The following is a 27,870-nucleotide window of genomic DNA, read 5'->3' as shown; positions in this document are numbered from 1 at the left end:
CTCCCTCTCTCTCTCTTTCCTTCCTTTTGTCTCTCTGTCCCTTTTTCCTTTTTTTCTTTCATCTCTCTCTCACTTTTTCTTTCTTTTTTTCTTTCTTCCTTTATTTCTTTCTTCCTTTCTTTCTCTTTCTCTCTCATGTGAGTCTGTGTGTGTGTGTGTGTGTGTGTGTGTGTGTGTGTCAGTGGTGGGTTTCAAAAATTTTTGGAACCTCTTCTGTAGGTGTGGGCTGCTTTCCGGGTCCACTGGTGGAACCTCTTCAAACCGGTTCGGTAGATTTGACGAACCGGTTCTACCGAACTGGTGCGAACTGGTAGGAACCCACCTCTGACACACATCATCCTGAGGTCTGGATATCAAATGGCCTAACAAAAGATGATCAACTAACATGCTGTATAATTTTGGCTTGCTAGATTTAACAAATATGTGGCTTTCTAAGACTTGGGAATGGTAACTATACCAGGCCACGCAGGATTTGCCTCTCACCTGAAAGTATGGCCACACGATAAACATTTAAACTCTGCTGTGCCCCACATTTTATCATATGGCACCGGATCATAGCGGGTCTTACATCGGTAGCAACGGGACACCTGTGAACGATACCAAACGAAGAGCTGAGCAAGCTTCTAACTCCCAAAATAATCTCAATAATAGTAAGAAGAGGAGGAATTCTGTCAAGAGTTGTGTATCAGTGCATTGTTGCTGTGACCGTTGTGCTAAGGCTGATTAAATCCAGCAATTTCTTTCCTGGAGACCTACCACATGGCAATCTGTTTCATTGGCAAGTGGCAACCAAGGTCCTGTAATTCCAACCCACTTCTCCACCCGAATGATGAATGAATGTTGCTTTTATTGCTTTTATTTTAATTATATGTTATTTATATATGTCATTGTGTGTCTTCCCGCCCTATCTGTTGTAAGCCGCCCTGAGTCCCCCCAGGGAAAAGGGCGGCCTATAAATAAATTTACCATTTACCATTTACCATTCTTGGTGATTCTGTTTTGGCCTTACCAATGGGAATCATGGACATTTTCAAGAACTCATAAGCCCCATATGGGGTTAGTACAAAATGTGGGCTGAGAAACAGGGGAGAAAGTTGACAATCCGTCTATTTCATGGGGAAAATATAGGAAGAAAAATGTGTTGGAATGTATATTTCATCCAATGCAGTAGCGCAGGAAGTAGTGGGAAAAAGCTTGTTTCTTGAGGTTGCAAGCTCCAAATGTTGGGTTAGGAGAGCCGAGGTGGCGCAGTGGTTAGGGTGCAGTACTGCAGGCCACTTCAGCTGACTGCTATCAGCAGTTCGGCGGTTCAAATCTCACTGGCTCAAGGTTGACTCAGCCTTCCATCCTTCCGAGGTGGGTGAAATGAGGACCCGGATTGTTGGGGGCGATATGCTGACTCTGTAAACCGCTTAGAGAGGGCTGAAAGCCCTATGGAGCGGTATATAAATCTAACTGCTATTGCTATTGCTAGGAGTCAATACCACATGATTTTATGGGATCTATCCAGAAGCAGATGCAACGTATTTATTCAGTCAATGACCAGTAATAATATAGATCACATACAACACATCAGATCAAAACGAATAAGGTAAAATACCAGCATGGCAGAAAGTCTGTGTACTAAAATGCAACCTAAACTACTACGGTGATGCAGAACAATAAACTATCAAATAGAATCTAAAATAACAGTTTGTAAAGTAAATGCACATTGCTTCAAATGAAGTGTGTGAAGTGATTACAAGGAGCCCTTGAGTTGCAACCGTGACCCGTCAAAACCGCGCTCGACTAAACCGCGCCCGATTAAACCGCGTCGCTGACGTCATCAACAGGGCGACAACAGCCAGCGCGGAGAAAGAAGGGCGCTTTAAATAGCGATTTGAAAGCAAGCTTATTCAACTTAAGGTAAGGGTTAGCTTTAGGGTTAGCTTTAGGGTTAGCTTTAGGTTTAGGGTTAGGTTAACGGTTAGGTTTAGGGTTAGGTTAACGGTTAGGTTTAGGGTTAGGTTAACGGTTAGGTTTAGAGTTAGGTTAAGGGTTAGGTTTAGGGTTAGGTTTAGGATTAGGTTTAGGGGGGTTAGGTTTAGGGGTTAATTTTAGGTTTAGCGTTTACAGCGTGCTTCTGTCTCCGCGCTGTTGTCGCCCTGTTGATGACGTCAGCTACGCGGTTTAGTCGAGCGCGGTTTAGTCGAACACGGTTTTGTGGTGGAACCAGTTGCAACAGCACTGGGAACTGTGTTGCAGAGCGATCCAGTTGTAAAGCACGTGACTACATCACTTAGAGTAGGCAATTCTAGCAGGCAAGGGTGCCATCATTAAATGAGGAGTGTAAGCTTACAAGTCATTGTGAATCTCCCTCGTTTAGCATTGTCATAACTCCGAGGAGTTGCTGACCAAATGGTGATAACTCAAGGACTTCCTGTATAAATATGCATATTATGATCTCAATTTAGAAATTACGATTTTTTTTAGTCATTATTTTCATAACTTTTATTATAGCAATGCAAAATTTGGAAGCTGTGTAGATCATGGTGAGTTTCACGTCTCATAAAAGGAAGGAAGGAAAGGATCAAATTAGACGCAACAACAGCAGACACAACTCAGATATTGAATCCCTACAGGAAAATGCAGCTTTGGAGTGGACCCTGGGATGAGTTCACCCCAACTCATCCTTGGAATGGCTATGAGATAAAGGATGAAAGACAGGAAAAGCTCACAGACACGTCCCCAAGTTACTTATGCTACAGTTTTCCATCCCCAAGAAATTGTAGCAAGGCTGAATAATTCATAGTCCTCAGGCAACGCCCAGCCTGATTTTTCTAGCTCCTGGAAGCTCTCTGGAGGACACACTGCTCATCTTCGGCAGGAAATTGCTGATTTTCAGTATCAAAGAGGAAAGTCTCCTTGTAAATATTTCTTTAAAATAAGGGGTAAAAGAGTCCAATAACTTTAATGTACCTATTTTGCTTTTGAAAAAAACTCTAAAACCCAAAGGAACATGTAGGAATAAGAGGAAAGGTTATGTACAGACATGCGCAGCAAACTGCCATGATCTCAGTAACCGATTACCTCAACATCTATGACCTCACCTAATTACGAGAGCCAGTCTGTACCAGGAACTGTTGTGTTATGTGGGATTCTACCTTGGCTGGGATGGTCTTAGAGATTGACATGGGGCAGCCTTTGAAGAGTATTCGGAGACTTCAACTCGTCCAGAATGCAGCCGCGCGAGCGATTGTGGGTGCACCTCGGTACACCCACGTTACACCTATCCTCCGCGAGCTGCACTGGCTACCGATCGGTCTCCGGATACGCTTCAAAGTGCTAATTGTAACTTATAAAGCCCTTCATGGTATTGGACCTGGGTACTTGAGAGACCGCCTGCTGCCAATTACCTCCCAAAGACCCGTTAGATCTCACAGGGTCGGCCTCCTCCGGGTTCCATCCACCAGCCAATGCCATCTGGCTACTACCCGGGGGAGGGCCTTCTCTGTAGCAGCTCCAGCCCTTTGGAATGAACTCCCCGCGGAAATCCGGACCCTCACCTCTCTCCAGGCCTTCCGGAAAGCCGTCAAAACCTGGCTGTGCCGGCAGGCCTGGGGCTGATGAGTTCCCCTCCCCTCTCGACTGGTATAGCTGTGTGATTTTCGTATATTTTAATTATGTGTATTGTGTTTATGTTCCCTTTCCCCCCTGAGTTGTTCGCCGCCCTGAGTCCCTCCTGGAGAAGGGCGGCATACAAATAAACCAAATACAATACAATACAATACAAGGAGAATAAGCCAATAAGGTTCTGTTGCTACCTATGCTCTTGCTTTGCTTGTTGAAACTGTATAAAAGCCAAATAAACTCTGCCTAAGGCAGAGAGGCATTTTGGACACCACCTGCTGTGTGAAGGATTTCTGGGACCAACAGCACACAGCTTCAAAAAATGGGTTCTGTTCCTCTGGTCAGATAATCAGTTCAACAACCCAAGGAGCCATTACACTGCAGGAGTCTACAGGTTCTTTTTTTAAAAACAATAGCAATAGCAGTTAAACTTATATACCGCTTCTTAGGGCTTTCAGCCCTCTCTAAGCGGTTTACAGAGTCAGCATATTGCCCCCAACAACAATCCGGGTCCTCATTTCACCCACCTCGGAAGGATGGAAGGCTGAGTCAACCTTGAGCCGGTGAGATTTGAACCGCCGAACTGCAGATAGCAGTCAGCTGAAGTGGCCTGCAGTGCTGCACCCTAACCACTGCGCCACCTCGGCTCTTAAAAAAATGTGTTGCAAACACATTTGCTCCAATTCTTTTTAAAATGAGAAGGACAGGTGAGCATACTAATCTCCATGCTCCACAGAGCATAGTGGAGGACTGTTCTATCTCATACTTGCATGGTCTTTTTCTTTTCAATTTAGGCAAGAGTGGAAAACAGCAAGGAAGACAGTGAGGCCACGAGAACAGTCTAGTCCAGTGGTAGTCAACCTGGTCCCTACCGCCCACTAGTGGGCGTTCCAGCTTTCATGGTGGGCGGTAGGGGTTTTGCTGTAGCTCTGCTTTATAAATTTTATAAATTAAAGTTACTTCCCTACTTTATAAATCACCATGACTGTGGAACCGGTGGGCGAAAATTTTAATACTACCAGAAATACAAAAGTGGGCGGTAGGTATAAAAAGGTTGATTACCCCTGGTCTAGTTAGAAGTCAACTTTCTTAGACCACTTTCCTTTGAGGGCTAAGCAATCATTATTTATCAGATAGGATCTTGCCTTAAGGCCATCACACCGACCTGTTTTCTCTCCGGGACCCTACGCCACCACATCTGGTCGCAGAGTTGGCAGGAAAACTGGCAATTAACTGGAGGGATGCGATTGTTTTCGGCATTATTGAACATCTGTAAGTTCTCCATGGTCAAGGGCATCAGCTGTTTAGCAACCTCCTAAGGAAAACACAAAGGAAAGACACGGAAGTAATCCCAAGTGCTCTAAAATACTAAACATCCAAGTATTTTCTCCATAGATTAAATTAACGTGTCTCATCAACTAGAGAAAGGAAGGAAGGGAAAGGCTTTGGACATGGAAGTTCTGACTGATGCTGCAGAGAAACGTACTGTCAGCACTCCTTCATCGAGTAATTAGGAAAGAAAACAATACTCCATTGATAGAAATCAAGTGTACTTTTACTAATTATAAATGATCAGAAGCATAGCAAAGCGAAGACTGATTATTTAGGCGCGAAAGCGAGTGATATATAGAATAACCCATTCCCCACCCCTTGGCATCCCAGTTGCAGTCCAATCATAATTCTCCCAAGTGTCACGTGCGAGATAACTTCGAAAGGCATCACCAAGATGGAATGTCGGTGCCGTTGGCCTTGGCGGGAAACCTCCTCCGCATGCGCAGTCCGACAGGCAGCAGAACTCCAGAATCTTCCTCCAGCACAATTAGTAATCCCCTCCCAAATACCATGCCCCCCCTCCCCGTTTCAATGGCAGCCGAAGCAGCAGCAAAGCAGAGGCTGACACATACTATGGATTAGGAAGGAAGGAAGCTATTTAACAGAGCTTCCAACATATTTGTAAATATGTTTTATTTTGCAATGTGTTGGAACATCAATAAATATTCCTTTACTTCACCATTAAATATCCAAAGGTATTGTCATGAATAGATGAAATAATTGGCTGTTCCAACTCTTACATAGCTTTCCTGTTTTAATTCTTTCAGTGCTCTGATATTTGGCTAGGCATTGGAGTTATTCTCCAGAGAGTAATGACTATACACATACAGGAGCCTACCAGCCCTAATTTCTGAGATCTATTGCCCAGGAAAGCACTAATGGGAACTAAATTCTCTCAGGTTGGATTAGGGAACAATAGGGCTGATGGCAGAACCGCCATCCTACTGTACCAGCCATGCTTCGTCAGCTGCCAGTCTGCCATATACACTGGGGGGAGGGAGGCTATCGGCGATCCCTGCCACCTAGGAAAGCTGATCAGCGGTATTCTGGTAGGCCGATCCAATTGCCAATCAGCTGCTCGGCAGCGAAGGCTCCAGCGTTCTCCAGTGATGGAGAACCAACCCCCTTCACCCCCACCACAATATTCACTCTATAAGACGCACAGACATGGTTCCACCCACTTTTTTGAGACGGGGGAAGTGCGCCTTATAGTGGGAAAAATACGGTAATTGGCAGTTAGAGATAACCAAGGGGGAAAGAGGGGAAGAGTCAACCAGATGCTTTGGGTGTGAAAACTCAGATCTGGCTTTGCTACACTATAATTTGGCTTTGGTGAACTTTCATTAATAATGGAGCTGAGTCTTTCTTTCTCATTGACCAAGTTGGGACGGCTGATATTAAGCCGAATCTGTGACTATGTCCTTACCAGAGAAGGACTCAGAAGAGTTGGAGGAGCAAAGAAAGAACCTGAAACCCTGGTACCCCAGCAGGGAGCCTGGGGGTGGCCAGCTTGAGTTTGGTCTCTGATTGAAGGTGAGAGAGACCAATGCCCCTACCCATGATACCGGAGGACTGGCAGGAGGGCTCACTGGGAGGGGCAACACCCTGTTGGTTGTGGGGAGTTGGAAGAATGCAGGAACCATAAGAACTCCCTCTGGGGTTCAATGTTGTGTGAGGCGCCAGGGGTCAAACTCGCTGGCCTCCGGATTGGGCTGAAACTGTTGAAAGAGGGCCCCTAAGCTGTGGCGTTTGACTAAGAACTCAACTATCTGAGAGGGAGATTCCTTGAGTTCGGTATATGTGACCGACGCATCCTGGTGGAACAAGGCCTAGCTACCAGCCTGGCCATGGCAGTGGTACCAGATCCAGCTAGAACTATCTGTCCTGGCAGCACTGGCCGCCCAACCAGCACTCTACTTCTGAACCAGCCCCAACTGCTACCCTGCCCCATTCACACCCCCAGAACCAGTCATCCTCCCTGGTCAGGGAGAACGCCAACCATCCTCCTTGAGGGTGAAGTATGATTGAAGCCTGAAACAACTAGGCCACTTTTGGGGCTGGCATTATATCAATCAATCAATCAATCAGAAAGGAGCTGGAAGATACCTTGGAGGTCTTCTAGTCCAACCTCTCCCCGTTCCTTGTCCCACTCTCTGGTGCTTTGGAAAATAAATTGACCACCTCTTCTTTGTGGCAGCCCCTCAAATACTGGAATACTGCTATCATGTCACTGCTATTCCTTCTTTTCTCTAGATTAGCCAAAGCCAAATCCTGCAACCGTTCTTTACATGTTTTAATCTCCAGGCCTTTAATCATTTTAGTTGCTCTTCTTTGTACTTTTTCCAAAGTCTCAACATCTTTTTCGTAACCAAAACTGGATGCAATATTCCAAGTGTGGCTTTATTATGGCTTTATAAAGCGGTACTACTTTACATGATTGTTATTCTAGGTTCCACCACAAAACCGCGCTCGACTAAACCGCGTCCGACTAAACCGTGTAGCTGACGTCATCAACAGGGCGACAACAGCGCGGAGACAGAAGCACGCTGTAAACCCTAAACCTAAAATTAACCCCTAAACCTAAACCTAACCACCCTAAACCTAATCCTAAACCTAACCCTAAACCTAACCCTTAACCTAACCCTAACCCTAATCCTAACTCTTAACCTAACCCTAAACCTAACCCTAACCCTTAACCTAACCCTAAAGCTAACCCTAAACCTAACCCTTACCTTAAGTTGAATCGGCTTGCTTTCAAAGCGCTATTTAAAGCGCCCTTCTTTCTCCGCGCTGGCTGTTGTCGCCCTGTTGATGATGTTAGCGACGCGGTTTAATCGAGCGCGGTTTTGACGGGTCACAGTTATTCTATGCCTCCATTTATACAAGCAAGAACTGCATTAGCTTTTTTGGCTGCTACCCTACACTGCTGGCTGATATTTAAGTAATGGTGCACTAGGACTCCAAGGTCCCTCTCATAGTTGCTCGTTTTTGAGCCATTCTTTGCCTAATAGGAACTTTTACTTTTGCTTTTTCCTGCCTAAGTGTAAAACCTTGCTTTTCTCCACATTAAATTTCATTTAATGGCATAGGGCCCTGTTCTGACCCTCCCTCGTCCCACACCAACACACACTCCGAGCCAAAGATAAGTTACGGCATTTAATTAACAGACAGACAGGTCCTTGGCAGCAAATCGGTACAGATAAGGCTTGGCAGCAATCCAGCCTGCCAAGCTCACAATAATGTTCTCCGACATTCGTTCCTGCGTTGACTTCTGCAAGAGGGGCGTGTGCACAAGTAGTCTTTTTATAGTCTGGAGAGGAGCCTAATGACCACCAGCTGAGTGCAATTACCTCCTGTAACTGCACAACTGTTCCTTATGCCTATTAGCTCTTCGGTGCCGGGCATTCAGGAACAACTCATTGCTGGCGTCCAGCTCACTCCCCTTTGTCTCCTCCCCACTGGCCGAAGGCTCAGGCACCTCCTGGTGGCCAACCAGCCTCTCTGCACCCTGCTCGGAGTCGGAACCCTGTCCAGAGTCCTCCACATCCTCCAGAGCCGACTCATAGGGCCCCTCGCTGTCGGAGTCTGGTGGCAGCTCCAACAGCTCCTGCTGGGCCACAATTGTTCGGCCACTTCATGCGAGACCTAAGACAACATTCTGAAGGCCTTCTGGCAGACCAGCAAGTTGCCAACCAAATTAAGATCATCTAACAGAGGAAACGGCCCATCACTGCCTATATCCAGGAGTTCCGAAGCCTGGCCCTAGTTGATCCTGATGGATTACTTCTGAGAGGGGCTGAACTGGGAATTATGTTACACCTGCCTGTCACGAGGAGTACTGAGAAATCTGTTCCATCATATTCTAGCATTTTTAGTCTCACCTTAATTTTCTTATTATCCTTGCCCTTCTTGTCCTGCCAAAAAAAATAAATTATATTAAACTTCATACATAGCAGTGTTAAATTGTAACTTTGGAAACAATTGATAAGGTTGCTCTATGGCAATTTTTTACAATATATTTTTTATTAATATATTGTAGACTGTGTTAAAAATCTATACCATTTACGGGCTCTGGGAAGTCGGGGGGGAAGGGAGGTGAGGTGTTAGGGGGGGAGGGGGGATGGGGGGATACATAGTATGTGTTAGATTTTAAGGTAACGTGACTGCACTTGTATACTGTTGCTCTTTAATTCCACTGTAAAAATAAGACAAGCTGAATATATTAATAGATTGTAGAAATACACCGAAGGGAGGAATAGAGGGATAGAAGAAAGAGGGGGAGAGAGGGTGGGAGAGAGGACTGGAGGGAGGGGGAGAAGGAAGGGAGGGAGTGTATCGGGAGAGAGGAGTGGTAGAGGGGGAGGGGAAGTAGGGTAGAGGGGAATGATGGAGGGAAGATGGAAAGTTGGAGGGGGGGCGAAAGAAAGGGTGTATGGAGGGTCGAAGAGGTACATTGGGTTTCTATTTTGGGGGGTATTGTTGACAAGAGGAATGGCTGTGTTTATTGTTTAATGTTATATGGCCCCGGTTATGCACAGTATATATGTGACTGTACGAAAATGAAAATGGAAAATAAAAACACATTTACACAAGGACAAAGGTTGCTCTATGGCTTCTACAATATAGACCCCCTGGGTGTTCTTTCTCATTCCACTTTCTTTCTTTTTTTAATGCATAGACCACAGAGAGACGTAGTTACTTATTCTTTAATTTTCCAATAATGTCTGTATATTCTATGGGGCTTCAGAGGCACAGCTGGAAATAATGATGCTGAGAGACTAATGATTTGCTTTTCGATATCTTAGGTTTCCATTTAATTTCTTTTTCAAATTTTAAAAAAAACTTAGAAGCAGGTGGAAAATGTTAAGAAAATTGCTTCTGAGCACAGGGCTTGCATTGAACACCTATGATTTAAGAGCTACTCATCAACAATTGATAAATTCTTCATGCCAAATGATTAAACTGCTAACCAGTCTATTAACTGTTAAAGGGGATTGACAAAGGCAGACATTTTAGATCTGCCTAAAAAAAAATAATAACTGTGATTATTCTCTCCTTAAAACTTCAAACTGACAGTCCAACTTCTCAGAGAATCTGATCTAAATAAAGTAGAAAAAAAGAATGTTACCAAAGTAATCTTCATCAATTGTAGCTGCCTGTACTCCTCCCTTAATTACCTGTTTATTCTGCTCCTCTTCTTTCTTCAGTTTATTCACTACTTTCTAAAAACACATAGAAAAGTTACAGTGAAAAAGTAGACAGCATAAATACGCACCTAACTATGAAATTATTACCATGCAACAAAGAACAGTTTCCAAGTCACAAAAACATATTGTCAGAGTCTGTTGCAGCAATCAAATCCAGAGAGTACACACAGGTAACTGATTCAGCAGGATTCATTAACATCTCTTTATATAGAATATAACACATAAGTAAATATACAATACCACAAGTGGTTCTTCCAGTATGGTAGAAAGTACAAGCCAACACAAGAAGAAGAGAGAACAGTTTCCAGCTTTTGTTCCAGTGGCAGACTGACTAATTTTCGCTTTAGCACAGAAGTTAAACTAAGACAATGCCCTGGCTATATAGCTGTCTCCAGCAAATACTGTTTCAGTTTCCAAACAGTCCCCATTGGTTGACTTGTCATCATATTTATTCATTGGCTGGCGTTGCCTATTCCAGTCTATGAATATACTCTTGACAGGAAATGAGAATGGTAAGAAATTGAATGAGTAAACCAAACCTACCTAGGATGTAAGATCTGGAACTGATAGATGGGTAGAATAGCTCAGATATAATGGCAGAATATGAAGCTGGTGAAGGTTTAATAGTAAAAGAACTAAACTGTAGGAATTTGAAGCCTAGAAGAACTTGTTATTTAAAAAGTAAAGTAATGCTGTATAGAATTCATTTCTGTTTCCATTTTTATATTACACTTTTATACATGGAATTGTGCTACATCCAAAATTCAGATTTTAGAATTTATATCTTGACACATGGTCTAGATATAATTTAGGTTTAGGTTTATTAGATTTATATGCTGCCCTTCTCCCAAGGACTCAGGGCGGCATACAACATTAAAAGAAACACATAATACAAAAGTTAAAAAAATATTAAAGTATTGTCTTAATGTATCTGTTTAACTGTTTAACTGTTTATTAGATTTATAGGCCGCCCAATCCCGGAGGACTCCGGGCGGCTTACAGAAACAGAAATTAAAGGAAATTAAAAACAGATAAAAACACGACAAATTAAAAAAAAAACACAACATGCACCCAATCTAAGTGGGGCTGGACCTCAATCGAGAGGTCAACAGAGAAGGCCCTACTCCGAGGCGTCGCCAGCCGGCATTGTCCAGCTAATGGCACCTGGAGAAGGCCCATCCTGTGCGATCTTAGATCAACTATCACCTGTAACTTCTCTCTTACTCTTTGGTTTTAATGATTTGAACTATGTTAATCAGGTACCTGCAAAGTTTAATAGAGATGTTTTGATTAGAAAACGGTATAAAAATACCTTAAGTATTAAAAACTTCTAACGATGTATTAGCATATATTACCGGTATAATCATGCCATATTTAACATTGGTTGGTTATCCACTCATATTTACCCTTTATCTTTAGTTTTCTATATGTATAACATTTTTATATTCTTTTAAATTTGTGTATTTGAATTTATATCATCACTATCCCTTAACTATTTTATAAATATATATTATTTTAAATATAAAAAAATGTATATTCCAAAGAGGGGGGGAAAAGATTTTGGGGAAGAGTTCTGGATAAGGCATGGGCAACTTAGGTGAAAGGCACACCTGGGGTCAGGGCCAGATTTAGATGAAAAGAGGCCCTAGGCTATTCCACTTATGAGGCCCTTTCACCTCATGGCACGACAAAACCGCACTCGACTAAAGCGCGCCCGATTAAACCACGTCGCTGACATCATCAACAGGGCGACAACAGCGAGTGCGGAGAAAGAAGGGCGGTTTAAATAGCGCTTTGAAAGCAAGCCGATTCAAGTTAAGGTAAGGGTTAGGTTTAGGGTTAGGATTAGGTTTAGCGTTAAGTTAAGGGTTACATTTAGGGTTAGGTTAAGGGTTAGGTTAAGGGTTAGGATTAGGTTTAGCGTTAAGTTAAGGGTTACGTTTAGGGTTAGGTTTAGGGTTAGGTTAAGGGTTAGGTTTAGGGTTAGGTTTAGGATTAGGTTTAGGGGGGTTAGGTTTAGGTTTAGGGGTTAATTTTAGGTTTAGCGTTTACAGCGTGCTTTTTTCTCCGCACTGTTGTCGCGCTGTGATGACGTCAGCTATGCGGTTTCGTCGAGCGCCCTTTAGTCGAACGCGGTTTTGTGGTGGAACCCTTTCACCTCCCATTTTTAAATTTGTAAATTGCATGAGAGAAAATAAAATACATCATTACTGTGATATATATCAATATATCAATATATATAGCTGGCCTCCTGATGGAGGGCGGCTCTGCTCTGCGGCAAAGGCAGCGAGGCCAGCCACCTCCCTTGCTGCGCTCAGCTGCCTGGTTCGGCCCCCTCGCCCTCACCTGCCTGGCTGCTGGTGGGCTCCGCGTCGATGGGGCGGCTACTGGGAGCAGCCGCGCCTCTTGCCCGACCGCCGGTGCCGGGAACGTGGGCGGGCTCCCCAACTGCCGCGGCACTGGAACGATCTTAACCAATACATTTTTATGCTTGTTTATTAGTCATATGCATAGAATTTCTCCTTATTTTCGGTTCAGTGTTTTAGTGTTCACTGTTTTTAGAATAGTGTAATTTTAATTTTGCTAACAATTTGAATGTAGGCCCCTCTTGATCTTGAGGCCCTAGGCTGAAGCCTAGTTAGCCTATAGGAAAATCCGGCTCTGCCTGGGGTTACCCCCTCCTTACATCTTTAATCATGAATGGCCAACTTCAAATCTGGGGTAAATATTTCCTTCCTTTTGACTTCAATGGAGAGGTGGAATAATTAAAACAAGAACTGCCGAGTCACATCAGAGCACCTAAGGATAACAGTCATAAGGGCTATACGACCCTTATTGTTTCTAAAACAGTTAATTTTACCTTATACTGAGAAAATAACAGGAAGAGAGGAGGTGGGGAAGCATCTGGAATACTATACAGCATGATAATCTGTAGAATGGCAGCTGGTTTCCCTTCTAAAATTAAACTAGTTTGATTCTTTGTACTCCCTTTCCCAATTTAGTGCCCATCGTATCCCTTTCAATGTGGCCTTTCGCATTGCCTAAATGAAAAAGAGCATCTAAATTAAACAGATCATTATTACCAATGCTATCGGATCACCGCTGAGCTTCTCTCCATCTTCTGGCTCTACGCCTAAAGACCAACAATACATAGAGCAGGTTAGATTTAAAAGAAACAAACAGCCAACATGAAGATTTCTAGTTAGGAATTTGGGAAATGCATACTTTATGGAAATCCATGTGACATGCAACAGTTGACCGAGGATGACGGCCAAGACAAAATAAGCAACTTGGCATCATTTGAATTGATGTCTACGTTTAATGCTCGTGGATTATCCTTTCTCAGCATTATCTCTGCAAATGTTATCATTTCTGTGGTTTTCCATACATTAGATTCCTTTAAAATCAAGCAACTGCATTTTTATTGCAACATGAATAGGCAACCTTTAGGTGAGACTAAGGAATGGAGAGAATGTAATCCTTCCTTCCTCTCATCTCATCTATGCAAGACTTTCTATCGATTTCCCTCCGCAAAAAGGGGGGAAACTATGCCAATAGGGTTCAACAGCTCCCAAGATTGCCAATTCGGATACCGGAGGAAGCCATAAATATAAATTTTAATATTGTGAACTGCCCAGATTTGCCTTGTAGTAAACTGGGCAGCTAATGCATTTTACAAATAATAAATAAAGCAAAACAAAACAAATAGAAGAAATAAATATCTACATGCACATATTTGCAAACCTGTTGGGTGCAATGAATATAGCAATAGCAATAGCAGTTAGACTTATATACCGCTTCATAGGGCTTTCAGCCCTCTCTAAGCGGTTTACAGAGTCAGCATATTGCCCCCAACAACAATCCGGGTCCTCATTTTACCCACCTCGGAAGGATGGAAGGCTGAGTCAACCCTGAGCCGGTGAGATTTGAACCGCTGAACTGCTGATCTAGCAGTCAGCTGAAGTAGCCTGCAGTGCTGCATTTAACCACCGTGCCACCTCGGCTCTTTTTGTTAATATGTTAATAAAAGGATCCAAAAAACTCAAGGAAGCAAGGCAAGGCACGTGTTGAATGGAAAATACACACTCCAATCATTAGTCTGACTTGGGCAATGTGCGTTTTAGATCGGTTAAGCAATTTTTTTTTTTAAGAAAGAATTTTTTAAACTTTTTTCTCCCCAGCACTTATGACAAAGAGAAGATACCTACAGCTCCAGGCCCTATGAGGCAGGACAGGCTGCAGAAGTAAAAATATAAAAACAAATATGATTAATAATAACAACCCTGTGTCTGGACCTGCAAGCAGGAAGAATAAGGATATTTCAGAATTATAATAGACTGAAAACATCAGAAAAAACTATAATACAGAAGGTACTGTCTGAATCTTCAACCAGGCTATGGAAATCCCTCAGCTTCTTCCTTCCTTCTGCTTGTTCCCTCCTCTGTGGATGTATCTCCCTAACCACCATGAACGGCCCAAAATATTTCAATGCAAACTCTCCATGCTCCCACACCGTCTAAGAGTTCAGCATTCACCTTCTGTTTGTTTTATATCAAGGATGATGTACTTGCAGACGATGTCATGATCGTTGAGGAACGTCCGCATCAGAATCACCGCGTCCACGATGCTCACTTTTCCATGGAATTTCTCCCGTAGTCGGCGGACACTTTTTTCTAGCTGCGTTGAAAATATGAAAGCAATTTAAAATGTAAAATTTTCAGAGACCTGACCTATTTTCTTTTAGGGCAGAATTCCTCTTAGTGCCAACCAGTGGTGGGATTCAGCCAGTTCGCACCTATTCGGGAGAACCGGTTGTTAACTTTCTAAGCAGTTCGGAGAACCGGTTTTGGGAAGAAATCTTTTGTTTTTTTTCCACTTTACAGGGCTAATCCTGTAAGGAAGGCAGGAAGGAAACATTCTGGTGTTGTTTCTAGCCTCATCTTTATTGCCCTGCTTACAGAAACTGCCTCTCCAGTTAACCCTTACTACCATTGTAACAACTAAGGCGAAGTGCCCATCGACCTGAGTGACATTGACTTGGCCATGCCCACATGATCACATGACCACTGAGCCCCTCCTACCCAGCTGGTCATTAGGGCAGAGAACTGGTTGATAAATTATTTGAATCCCACCACTGGTTTTTGGTTTTTAAATGTGACCTTACTTTTCTCACCATTGAATTGCACTTTGTTGGATAGGGCCCAGTTTTCAACTCTGCCAAGATCCTTCTAAATCTTGAATCTATCATTTAAGATGTTGGCTATTCCGCCCAGGTGGGTGTCATCTGCAAATATTATAAGTTCTCATTCTATCCCCTATGGAGATGTTGAAAAATACTGGGCCTAAGACAGAACCTTGGGGTACCCCACTGCATGCTTTGTAAGCCAGTTACGAATCCATCTGCTGGTGATGCTATCTATCCCACATCTTTCTATCTTAGCAAGAAGTAGGCTGTGGTTTACTTTGTCAAACGCTTTAGTGAATTCTATGTAAAATACATCTACAGCATTTTGTTGGTCCACTAATTTAGTCACTTTGTCAAAGAATATAATGTTTGTTTGGCATGATCTGTTTTTGACAAACCATGTTGGTTTTAGTAACAGTTTTGCTTGTTTCTATGTGTTTGCAGATCAATTATTTGATTATCTTTTCCAGGATCTTCCAAGGTACTAATGTCTAACTGATTGATATGTAGTATCTTGGATCCATTTCCCCCCCCCTTTTTTTTTGATGATGGGAACCACATCAGCTCTTTTCTAGTCCTCTGGGAGTTCCCCAGTGCTCCAGAACACTGAAAGATATGATTCAGTGGTTTTCAGACGTGGCACGACAAAACCGCGCTCGACTAAAGCGCGCCCGATTAAACCGTGTCGCTGACGTCATCAACAGGGCGACAACAGCGAGCGCGGAGAAAGAAGGGTGCTTTAAATAGCGCTTTGAAAGCAAGCCGATTCAAGTTAAGGTAAGGGTTAGGTTTAGGGTTAGGGTTAGGGTTAGGTTAAGGGTTAGGTTAAGGGTTAGGTTAAGGGTTAGGGTTAGGTTTAGGGTTAGGTTAAGGGTTAGGATTAGGATTAGGATTAGGTTTAGGGTTAGGTTAAGGGTTAGGTTTAGGGTTAGGGTTAGGGTTAGGTTAAGGGTTAGGTTTAGGGTTAGGTTTAGGATTAGGTTTAGGGGGGTTAGGTTTAGGTTTAGGGGTTAATTTTAGGTTTAGCGTTTACAGCGTGCTTCTGTCTCCGCGCTGTTGTCGCCCTGTGATGACGTCCGCTACGCGGTTTTGTCGAGCGCGCTTTAGTCGAACGCGGTTTTGTGGTGGAACTGTTTTGAGAGCATGCCCCCCCCCCCAGCTCCTTTATATAATCCTGCAATATAATCCACCTGGTCATGCTGGAGATGTGGTTCTCTCGATGCTACATATTTTCATGGATTGCTAGTCGTCACTTATAAAGCCCTTCATGGTATTGGACCTGGGTACTTGAGAGACCGCCTGCTGCCAATTACCTCCAACAGACCTATTAGATTAAGGTGACCAGATTTTCAGATTGGTAAAGAGGGACACCTTTGACCGGGGGGGTGGGGTGGGGGGGTTTGATTAAAATTTTTATACGGAGCAACAAAAATTTTCATACAACGCAAAAATAGTATTGTAATATTTTTTTTTTATTTCAACATAACTACAATTTACAAATATAAATTGTAACTGTTGCCAAACATCCGAATTTTGATCACGTGACCATGAGGATGCTTCAATGGTCGCTAAGTGTGAAAAATGGTCATCAGTCACTTTTTTCAATGCCATTGTAACTTTGGTCACTAAGCCCATTATACCACCTTTCTTGCCACAGTTCTTAAGTGAATAACTGCAGCTGATAAGTTAGTAACATAAGTGAATCTGGTTTCCCCATTTGACTTTGTCAAAAGGTGATTATATGACCCCAGGACACAAACCATCATAAATACGAATCTGTTGCCAAACATCAAAATTTTGATCGCGTGACCATGAGGATGCTGCAACGGTTGCTAAGTGTGAAAATGGTCGCTAAGTGAAAAATGGTCATCAGTCACTTTTTGGCAGTTCATAAGAATTGCATCGGACATCTTAATGGCCAAAATAGATCCCCATTCTCAGCATGCAATAGAAATTAATTCCGGGAGAGGCAGGTGGAGGCTCCCTGCAAGAGATTTAAGGCTTGAAAGTAGAGAAGAGGCAGAAGTAACAACTAACGCTAAGAGGAACTGTGGCCTCACCTGTGAGGCTTAGCAGGAACCAGCCTGGGAGGTAATTTTCCTCGCATGGTCCAGTCCTAAAATATGGATGGATTTGTTTTGGTTTGGTCTCCAGAGTGGTTTCCAGCTCTTGGTGTTTGCTTTGGTGTGTGTGTGTGTGAGAGAGAGAGAGATAAATGTGTTGTGGCCCGCCAGCGGCCTGCGGAGCTGTCAGGAGATTCGGACAGTGAGGAGGTTGGGGAGGAACCTGGGCCAGTCCTGGAGTCTGGGGAAGGATCTGGTCGTGGCACGACAAAACCGCGCTGGTCAAAATCGCGGCGATAAAATCGCGGCGATAAAGCCGCGATGTCATCACCGCGTGTCATCACCGCCGCAACAACAGCGCGGCAACATAAGGGCACTTTAAAACGGCGCCGCAGCAGAAAGCCGACTTCATTTAAGGTAAGTGTTAGGATTAGGTTTAGGGGTTTGTTTTAGGGTTAGGTTTAGGTTTAGGGTTAGATTTAGGGTTAGGTTTAGGGTTAGGTTTAGGGTAGTGAGTGCTTGGGAATGCGCGATTTTGCCCTCCGCGATTATGTCATCACTGTAGGGTCGCGTTTTTCCCTAGCGCTTAGAACGGCGCGATTTAGTCTATGTGCTTATGTCTCCGCGCAGAAGGGCTTCGCGGATTTGTGGTGGAACCGGATCTGGTAAGGGCTCTGTGTCAGAGGCAGAGAGGGGGCCAGAGCCATATGCCAGTTATCAGCTGCCTTCAGTCAGGCATCAGTGGGGCAGAAGAACAGCTGGAGCCTGTTCCCAGTGTGCGCATGCGCAGAGCTGCCAGAAGGCAAGAGCAGTTAAGATCTAAGGGGCAACTTGGGAGTAAGGCTTGGAGATGATTGGCCCCTCCCATAAGACACAAAAGAGGAGCGAAGGAGACGTGATCCTTTGCAGGAAGCAATTAGTTCATCTGGTCCGTTCAAGCTCTGAGAAATTCGGACTTGGTGCTGCCTTTGGTCTTGTAAAACTAATTGGCAATGAGGTCTCTTCTCTGGCAGCGTTTCAAGGGAGATAAAGGCGGGTGCTTATTATCAACATTGCCCTGAAAGACCATGGCAACTCGAGCAGACATCTGTCGGACTCTTCACAGACTGTTTGGGAATCATTATGGGCTGTGAATGACCATAATTCACAACCATACAAATGAAAGGCTCTCCCCGGGGGAGAGCCTTCTCTGTTGCAGCTCCAGCCCTCTGGAATGACCTCCCCGTGGAGATCCGGACCCTTACTACCCTCCTGGCCTTCCGCAAAGCCACCAAGTCCTGGCTGCTCCAGCAGGCCGGGGGGCTTGTGAAACATCCAGCCCCACGGAAATTGTGAATGTTGCGTCTTTTTTGTTGTGAGACAAAACAAAAAGTGTTGTCTTTGTCTATTTATCCCCTTTCCCTTGTCTATTGTGAGCTGCCTGGAGTCCTCCGGGAGTGGGCGGCATACAAGACAAATAAAATGAAAATGAAAATGAAATGAAAGAGGGTTTGGGGAACTAGGAGTGTCATTTATGCTTTCACAGGGAACCTAGGTCAGAACACAATGGTTCCACGGGGCAGTTCATCAGAAGAAGAGGGAACTGGGGGATAAGAATCTGAGGTTGTAACTAAGGGGCAAGAATAAGGTGACCAGATTTTCAGATTGGTAAAGAGGGACACCTTTGACCGGGGGGGGGGGGTTGATTAAAAATTTTATACGGAGCAACAAAAATTTTCATACAACGCAAAAATAGTATTGTAATGGTTTTTTTTTATTTCAACGTAACTACAATTTACAAATATAAATTGTAACTGTTGCCCAACATCCGAATTTTGATCACATGCTTTATACATGCTTATATACATGTTTTATATACATATTTAAAAGAAATGTTTTATTATTTCATCTTTGTTAGCAAGTCCGGTATAGCTGACCTTCTAGTTCCCTCTTCTATATTTTGGGTGGCAAAGTTGTCTACTGGGTTTGTCAGGAACCTGTTTGACCTACCACTTGATGAAGAGTTTGTCTCCCAGTTGATATCAGGGTAGTTTTTGTGGCCCGCCACCAGAGCCGGCGGCAGATTCGGACAGTGAGGAGGTTGGGGAGGAAGATGGGCCAGTCCTGGAGTCTGGGGAAGACTCTGAAGAGGACTCTGTGTCGGAGGCAGAGAGGGGGCCAGAGCCGTATGCCAGTTATCAGCTGCCTTCGGAGTTGGACATCAGTGAGGCAGAAGAACAGCTGGAGCCTGTTCCCAGTGTGCAGATACAGAGTTGCCAGACAAAAGGAACAGCTAAAGAATAGGGGTTGACTTGGGAGTAAGGGCACAGGTGGATGATGAATGGCCCCTCCCAAAGGAAATAAAAGAGGAGCGAAAGGGGAGTGGAGTTTGCAGGAGACCATTAGTTCACTTCATTGGTTTGTGACTCTCCGAGACTCCTTGCCAAGTTTTGCAGATATTGGCCTGTCAGCTCTCCAAGCCAGATAAGGTCTGTGACTGTAAATCCTCCCTTGAAAGACGTTGTTGTACGTGAATGAGCGTGAATGAGCGGAATTCACAGTAAATTAATAAAAGGTGTTTTTTTTGTCGGGACAAGGAGTTTTCTTCATACTCTTGGGAAGCCTAGATCAGAACAGTAGTTAAAGTCCCCAGCTACTGTTGCAGTGTGCTTCCTGCACACCTGGTTAGAAAAAGGTCATCTATTTGATTGGCTGGTGACACACCTATTGCAATGCCAGGAGGTTTTCTTCCTTGGATTGGTGTTTTTTTTCCCCCGCATTTCTATGGAGGTGTAGTCATTTTTTACATACAATGCAACTCCACCTCGTCTTTTGTTAACTCAGTTTCTTTTGAAGAATTTAAAATCCTCCTAGCATTCCAAGCATGGGTTTCATCCCACCCATGTTTTGGTAATGGCAACAATGTCATGTTTGCTCTGATGTACTAGGACTTCAAGTTTACCCTGTTTGTTCCTCATACTTTTAAGTATTATTGCATAGGCATCTGAGGCCTTTTTGGCTAACTCTGCATTTGTATCTGAGTTCCCCTTCTTTGAATTACCGGTAGCTGCTAAAATTTGTCTCCCTTTCCCTCCAACTTTAGTTTAAAGCCCTTCAGGTAAGGTGAGACCGCTGATTGGCTTTTTGCTGTTTCTTTCAATTTTTTTAAGTTCTTAAACTTATAATTATTGGGGGTTTTTTTTTGTTGTTCAGACTTGAAGTAAACTCACCCAGTAACTTTGCACACTTATTGTTCTGAAGTTAATAATTTCTGAAAGAGATTAGAAAGTGGTGGTTGCAAATGGAAGTGTCTTTTTGTGGGAAGTTATCATCCAGCCCTTGTGCAGCCCAATTCCAAACATATCCCAGCCCAGCCCAGTTCCAGGGTGCTGCCTGGGGGTGGGGTGGGGGGGGGAACCTTTGTTTTAAAATGCCCCACTAAAGGTGCGAACAAGATGACTAACCCCTTTGTATGTTGGCGCTCAAACCCTCTGAAGACTGCTGTCCTGTGACATCCTCATGAAAAGCAGCCATCTGAAGTACATGTGAATGGTCTCCCATCCTTATCTGGAAAGGTTCCAAAATAACTGGTCTACTAAGTATCTCTTTGGTCTTTGATGCATTCATTGGCTCTGCTTTTGAAGAGACGCCTGCAGTTTGCCATGCCTTCCCTGGAAATTTAGCCCATTTTATCATACACACTTTCTCTTGTTCTCCATTTCAAATTTCAGCAAGTTTATACATTCTGACAATTACACGCTCATAATTTGTACATAATTCAACTTCTGTCTTCTGTTCCTCAATTCCAAATGTCCTGTTATCTGCCTTGAATTTTTCAACTGTGCATACAAAAAACATTGAGAAGTAAATCCTTCTGCAACCAGTTGTTCTCTTGATTTCATGTTATATTCTTATATCGATAGATTAACCATTTCTCTCTAACTGCTGTTTCTTTCTTATAAAATGTTATCTGTGCTGAAACCCACACTGGCGTTTTCAGGCCTGGTTCTATTGTGCCATCAAAAATCATGCCATCCAAATCTGAGATTCTGCCTAATGCTAAAATTCTTTTATTTCTCAGAAGCACTTTGTCTTTCCCCCAAATCAAAAAAGGAAGTTGCAAAATACAATTTTAAATCAGGCAATTCCAATTCTCCTCATTCTTTTGCATATTGGAGGGCTTTAACCCTTGGCTTTTTTCCTTGCCATTATTTATATATGTAAAGGATGTATCGGTTGTCAAAATATGTGTTGTTTGAAACAAAAACATCATTCCAGCCAATACATTCATTTTTATCATGGAGATTCTCCCCAAAAATGACAGTTGTAATTTCACCCATCTGAACATGTCCTTCTTAATTTTATTTCATGATTTAACATAAATTATTCTGAAACATCGTACAATTCATATTAGTCATAGTAATAACCAATAATTTTACTTTTTTAGTCTAAAAGTTAGTTTTTGCCCCCCATCAGTTTCATTTGATTTTCCATTTTTATATTCTTCGTTAACATGTTTTGGTTATTAATTTTAAACTCAGATAATACACCAAAATCCTTTAGTTTTTCTATCAATATTTCTATTCCTCCTAAAGGCACTTCATAAAGCAAACACCTTCAATTTATGTTTCTATTTTAATTGTGACTCCAATAATTCTGTCATTTTCCCTTTTACTGCTATTCAATGCATCTGAAACTACTTTGAAGAACAGTGATGACAGGAGACATTCTTGTTTTGTCCCTTTCTGTATCTCACAAAGTTTCGTTAATTCTCCATCTATAATGATCTGTGCCTCTTGTGAGGTAGAAATTGATTTTACCCAGTTAATATAATCCTCTTTGAATCCCATATCTTCCAAATTTTTAAATACGAAAGTCCAGTTCGAATTGTCAAAGGCCTTTGCTACATCTTAAAAAGATCCATGAACTTATTTTTAATTATGTTGTTCTAGGTATTTCAAGCCACGCTTGTTCCTGAAAGTGTTGCAAGGGGCTACAGGCTTGTGCATGAAATGCAATTTTACCAGGTCTGAACTAGTCTTGCTAATCCTCTTCAAAGGTCATGTCTTCGTGATATCTCCTTTGTGTCATCTAAGGCCTGTCATGGAGGCTTAGATACTAAATTGGTTTTTAGCTTTTCCTGATGCAGAACAATATCTGATGAGGTTGGTGATGACAGGGACAGAGGGGATCTGCCCAGCTTCTAGTGTTCTTTTAAGCTGCTGAGCTTCCCCTGTTGGCAAAGTAGGGGAAGGATGTGAGGGTAAATTAGATGAAAGTTATCCCAATGAACAACAGAGCTACTTCTGCTTCATCCTGCACCCTTCCTATACCCAGGATATTTTGGAACGTAAGAGCACCACACACATATTCAGAAATAGCCCAGGTGACAAATCACCAACAGGGGATAAACTCCATGCCAATAACCTGTTTTTCATGCAAAGGAAAACTGGTTAAAATCTCCATCCCAGATAACGACCCACACCAGAGGTGGGTTCCTACCAGTTCGCACCTATTCGGTAGAACCGGTTTGTCAAAATCTACCGAACCGGTTAGAAGAGGTTCCACCAGTGGACCCGGAAAGCAGGCCACACCTACAGAAGAGGTTCCAAAAATTTTTGAAACCCACCACTGGTCCTTGGATATGATTATTCTACACCAGTGTTTCCCAAACTTGGCAACTTTAAGACTTGTGGACTTCAACTCCCAGAGTTCTCCAGCCAGAAGAGCTAGCTGGAGAATTCTGGGAGTTGAAGTCCACAAGTCTTAAAGTTGCCAAGTTTGGGAAACACTGTTCTACACCATCATGCTCATATTTATAAAACTCAGTGCCTCTGTGAAAGGTAAGAATGACAACTGCGTTTGTGGTGCAATCAGAACATTGCGTGTGTTGAAGTTGTTTTAACGCAAACCAAAGATGCCTTTAAAAAAAACAAGTTTACATCCTATTCTTATGCAGGCCAGTGCTGTGTGTGATGCAATTTAAGGTGGTTCTGACAAGTGTCGTCGGCATCTTCATATCCGGTCACATGGGTGGCAAGCCACTCCCATTGGGTCACATGGGCGGCGAGCCACTCCCACAAAGGAGGCCACGCCCACAGAGTAGGTTCGGACAATTTTTGAAACCCACCACTGTCCCACACTAACCCAACACTACATTAAGGAGAGCAATCGGAGGCTGTTCCATCCAACAATTTGTGATGTTCAGTGGGAAGGGGAAATGAAGCTGAGGAGGAATCCCCCAACTATGCCTTTAAATAGAGCCAACTAAAATGAAAACCCCAGATGCTGTCTCTGCCAGAATCCTTTTTTTTGATAACTTAAACACTAGAGGAAAGCCCATTAACCCAGTTGCCCGTTGATGTCCCTGGTCCTCCCCGATTTTTCAAAGGTTTTTCTGAAGCAAATAGCTAGAGGAAACTTAGCCGGAGTAAAAAGATAAGATGCCAACAATAAACAGACCACTTGGCTTGTGATATTTGTTGTGCCACTGTCCTCTGGCACTTCTGGTAAGAAGGAACAATATTTACAGATTGCATCAGTGTTACATCAGGGATTATTTTTCTGTACCTTTGCTCCCTCCCAGCCCAGAACAATTAACTCAAGATAAACACAAAACTAGTTGACAACAGCTGAATACAAATCCATCCACTGAGCTGAAAAAAATCAGTGTTTGGTGTCTGTGCATCTGCTAAGAATTGATTCCTCTATTTCTACAAAATATTGGTTGTGCTTGTGCCTGGTGTTTTTGAAGTTTCAATGCTAATGAAACGGATTGGAGGCCAAGTGGGAGCCTGTAATTTGCAATAATTAAATTTAACTTTAAGTTAGGAGTTTGGATACTATTTAGCCTGTGCATTAGAAAAGAGCAAAGCTAGGCCACGGACCCAAAGGTGCTTTTCCAAAAGCAACTGGACTTCCTTTGTTTTTCCTTAAAGACACGTTACTTCTCATACAAGAAATGAAGAAGCTTCTTGGGATGAGAAGCAAAATGTCTTCAACAGATAAAGAAAATCCTGCTGCCTTTGGAAAAGCATCTCTTGGACAAGCATAACCTGGATGACTGAGAATCTCCATAAACATCTACTGTAGCTCACAGACAGTAATCTATAGAGAGACCGCAATATTCTGTTTCCTTGGCAGAGGGAACATTATCACCTTCATCCAGTATTTATTCTGCAAAACAAGACTTTTCTTTATTTCAGTGCCCACAGACTAGGTGCCCATTAGATCCCACAGACTAGGCCTCCTCCGAATTCCATCCGCCGGCCAGTGTCGACTGGCGACTACCCGGAGGAGGGCCTTCTCTGTGGCTGCTCCGACCCTCTGGAACGAACTCCCCGTGGAGATTCGAACCCTCACCACCCTCCAGGCCTTCCGCAAAGCCCTTAAAACCTGGCTGTTCTGACAGGCCTGGGGCTAAAGAGCCGTTGCCCCCCCGTCTCGAATGGTATGATTGCTGTGCATTTTTAAATCATGTATTGTTTTTGTGTTGTTGTTAATTTGTCTGTATCCCCCCTTCCCTGGTATGAGTTGTGAGCCGCCCTGAGTCCCCCTTCGGGGGGAAAGGGCGGCATATAAATGAAATAAACATACAAACATACAAACATACTATGATTGTGTGACCCTCTACCTTCTTCACTGTAGCATTTCCCTATGTTTAAAATCATTTTCAAGGCCAGGTGGCCATAGGATACAAACAGCTTTTGCACATTTTTAAAAAAGTTTATGTTTAACCGTACACTTCCTTCTCTAGGGAATGAGAGTGTGCACGCATATTGCAGTTCTATTAATACTTGGGGCAAACATATTTTCCCCTCGGATAAACTCCAGGCCACTGACAGAGAAGATAAAGGGAAGGAAGAGGCCCAATTTGCTGAAAATTGGGAGCATCCGGGGGAATATACAGGAGGATTCTAAACTGTCTCTCCTATATTCATTAGCAAACCCATGGCTGGGAACTGCATATTTACAAAGCATACAGCGCTGCCCTTGATGGAACATATTTATATCCAGTAGTGTGCAAAACATTCTACGTGTAAACTGTTTCGTATTAAAACATGCCATTTTGAGCCCCAAACAATTGTTTCAAGGAGAACACAGCTGTTTTGCGTTAGACCCAGACGATGCCAATCACTTTCCTAATGTGTCAAATGTGAAGCAGCTCTGGTTTGAGCTGAACACATTCTCAAAATGATTGAAGCAGACCTCTTAGATATGGATCAGAAGGGGACACTTCGAATTTAGTGTTTTGCACAAACTTCTTTAACGAAAGCAGTTGTCCCTGGCTGGCAAAATTCTCTCCAAGCTATGTTAAATATTTTAGAAAAATGTAGCCTGAGCTACATAGAAATGATTTTGAGTAGCTATAGGAAAAGAGTGATATGTTTGGTGGCCCTTTCTAGGATATCTTTTGATATCCCTATATATCATTAAATTATTGTTATAAATTATAAATTTTTAATTTAATTCTGTGAATATTCAGGCATCTATACTGGTAGAGTCAGGAACTCTCCAATAATTGACAGTCTGTGGCTACAAATATTCTGGGTTAAAACCTGGACTATCCACTCACATATAAAATTCTATACCCTGTTATTTCCTGTACCTCACTCTGCAGCAATAGTAAAAATCTGAGACTATTCCCCTGATGCAATTGCTCTTCTCTTTTCTGTTTGTCTTTTATTGAAATGTTATACTTGGTCTTGCGTTTTCTTTGTCCTCGGTTGGGCAAACACAGGTTTCAAAGGATGGCAGCTTAAGTAAATAAAACCAAATTTTCTTTCTGTGCAACATACAATATTCACTACTTCCCGAATGCCTTATTTCTATTGCTCTTTCTTCCTTTGTCCTGTTGTTCTTCTCTGATGGTTTCTCTTCAGCTTTAACATTTTACAATCTTTAGCAATAATTATTTCTTCAACGTGGCCCCAGTATTGAAACTTTAGTGTAAGGCCCATGGAGCAGAAGGGAAGTTACCGATAGGTAGAAATGAGGAACAAGGAAATTCTAACAGAATAATAGAGTGATCTATTTCTCAGACAGTTTAACACTGAATATCAAATACTATAGATAGGACACAACCAATTGTGAATGTTGTATATTTTAAAGTGTTGTTTTGTTTATTTATCCCCTTCCCTTGTTTATTGTAAGCCGCCCGGAGTCCTTCGGGAGTGGGCGGCATACAAGACCAATAAACTCAAACACAGAACCGGAGAGTTCTGGTTATCATTTTGGGGGGGGAAACAGGATACTGAATCATAAGACCTGTTGATTTGACACTGAGGACTTTTATTAACATTGCTATCAAAATCACCTGCCCCTAGAACTGTAGCTGCACAAATCCGAATGATCCGTGGGTTCCCTCTTTACTGCCCTCTCGTGCCCCTCCAGGGATTTGCAGGCGAGTATTTTCTCGCCAAAGAGTTACTGTATTACCCAAGAAACAGCCTTCCTCGGACATGTCATAGTCTAGATCAGTGTTTCCCAACCTTGGCAACTTGAAGATGTCCGGACTTCAACTCCCAGAATTCCCCAGCCAGCATTCGCTGGCTGGGGAATTCTGGGTGTTGAAGTCCGGACATCTTCAAGTTGCCAAGGTTGAGAAACACTGACTGGCTGGGGAATTCTGGGTGTTGAAGTCCAGACATCTTCAAGTTGCTAAGGTTGAGAAACACTGCTCTAGATCGTACAGGGAAACGATGCAACCATTTAATCAACCACCTGATGTTGATTACAGATGAAGGGCGTTGCAATCTCTTGCAACCAAGGAGGAAACTCCTTGGCAGGCATCGGCCAAAATACTGCCAATTCCTGCAGACCCTTTCTTTAAAATAAGATTTTGCCCTCTCGCTGCCGCGAAGAGGGTCGCGCCTACCTCCACCTCGTCCTGCTTCTCCCTCCGGTACATGGTGCTGAAGGCTGAGGGTCGGTTCCTTCTCCAGCTTTAGGTCGGTGCTCCGTCCCACTCGGGCAACGGAGGGCGGCCCAGGAAGCCCTCAAAACCAAGCCCAGCCCAGCCCAGCCCAACCCAACCCAGCCTGCCACCGCTGCTTTCACTTTCAATCCGCTCAAAACAAGGGGATGTTTCGTTTCACCGGACTTCCTTCTTCTTTCCGGCGAGACCATTCGTCCTAGCGGCGGCTTGGGTAGCCACCAGGTTCGGAAAGTCACTTTTCAATCGGAAACCGCCCCTCCTCCTCCCCCCAAATAAACAGGTTTTTTTTCCCCCCCATTATTTGCTTGCCGTTTGCAATTTTTGCATTGGGGATTGAATTCAGCAGGTGCTCCCTCTCTCCACCTGGCTCTGCGGAAACTTTACGCTTAGAAAAACCTGGATTGGCGTTTGTCCCGTTAACTCGGAGAGCGGATCTCCGTGCGTGTCACTGTGTTTTGACGTGCGAGGGTGTTTCGGTGCAATCGCCTTTTTTTAATTTACAAACATGTAAAATACACACAAACAAAACTTAAACGTACACCACATTTACACAATGCA

General features: G+C 43.2%; 1 protein-coding gene across 1 annotated transcript in view; it reads right to left on the bottom strand.

Moving 5' to 3' along the window:
• Window positions 1–27,422, bottom strand: part of SHFL (shiftless antiviral inhibitor of ribosomal frameshifting) — a 32,476-nt gene extending 5,054 nt beyond the window's left edge. Inside the window, exons 1-7 of the mRNA XM_087710943.1 lie at window positions 27,253–27,422; window positions 14,684–14,825; window positions 13,232–13,281; window positions 10,119–10,163; window positions 8,823–8,855; window positions 4,775–4,924; window positions 484–587 (exon numbers count right to left, since the gene is read on the bottom strand). Coding sequence (XP_087567069.1) covers window positions 484–587; window positions 4,775–4,924; window positions 8,823–8,855; window positions 10,119–10,163; window positions 13,232–13,281; window positions 14,684–14,825; window positions 27,253–27,285 — 557 coding nt within the window. The 5' untranslated portion in view covers window positions 27,286–27,422. The remainder of the gene's footprint in view (window positions 1–483; window positions 588–4,774; window positions 4,925–8,822; window positions 8,856–10,118; window positions 10,164–13,231; window positions 13,282–14,683; window positions 14,826–27,252) is intronic.
• Window positions 27,423–27,870: the final 448 nt, after the last annotated feature.

This window comes from Thamnophis sirtalis, unplaced genomic scaffold, assembly GCF_051295495.1.
Source record: "Thamnophis sirtalis isolate CommonGarterSnake01/CBP01778 unplaced genomic scaffold, rThaSir2_p1.2 scaffold_3, whole genome shotgun sequence".
Lineage (NCBI taxonomy): Eukaryota > Metazoa > Chordata > Lepidosauria > Squamata > Natricidae > Thamnophis > Thamnophis sirtalis.
This window is presented reverse-complemented; position numbering and strand designations above follow the sequence as displayed.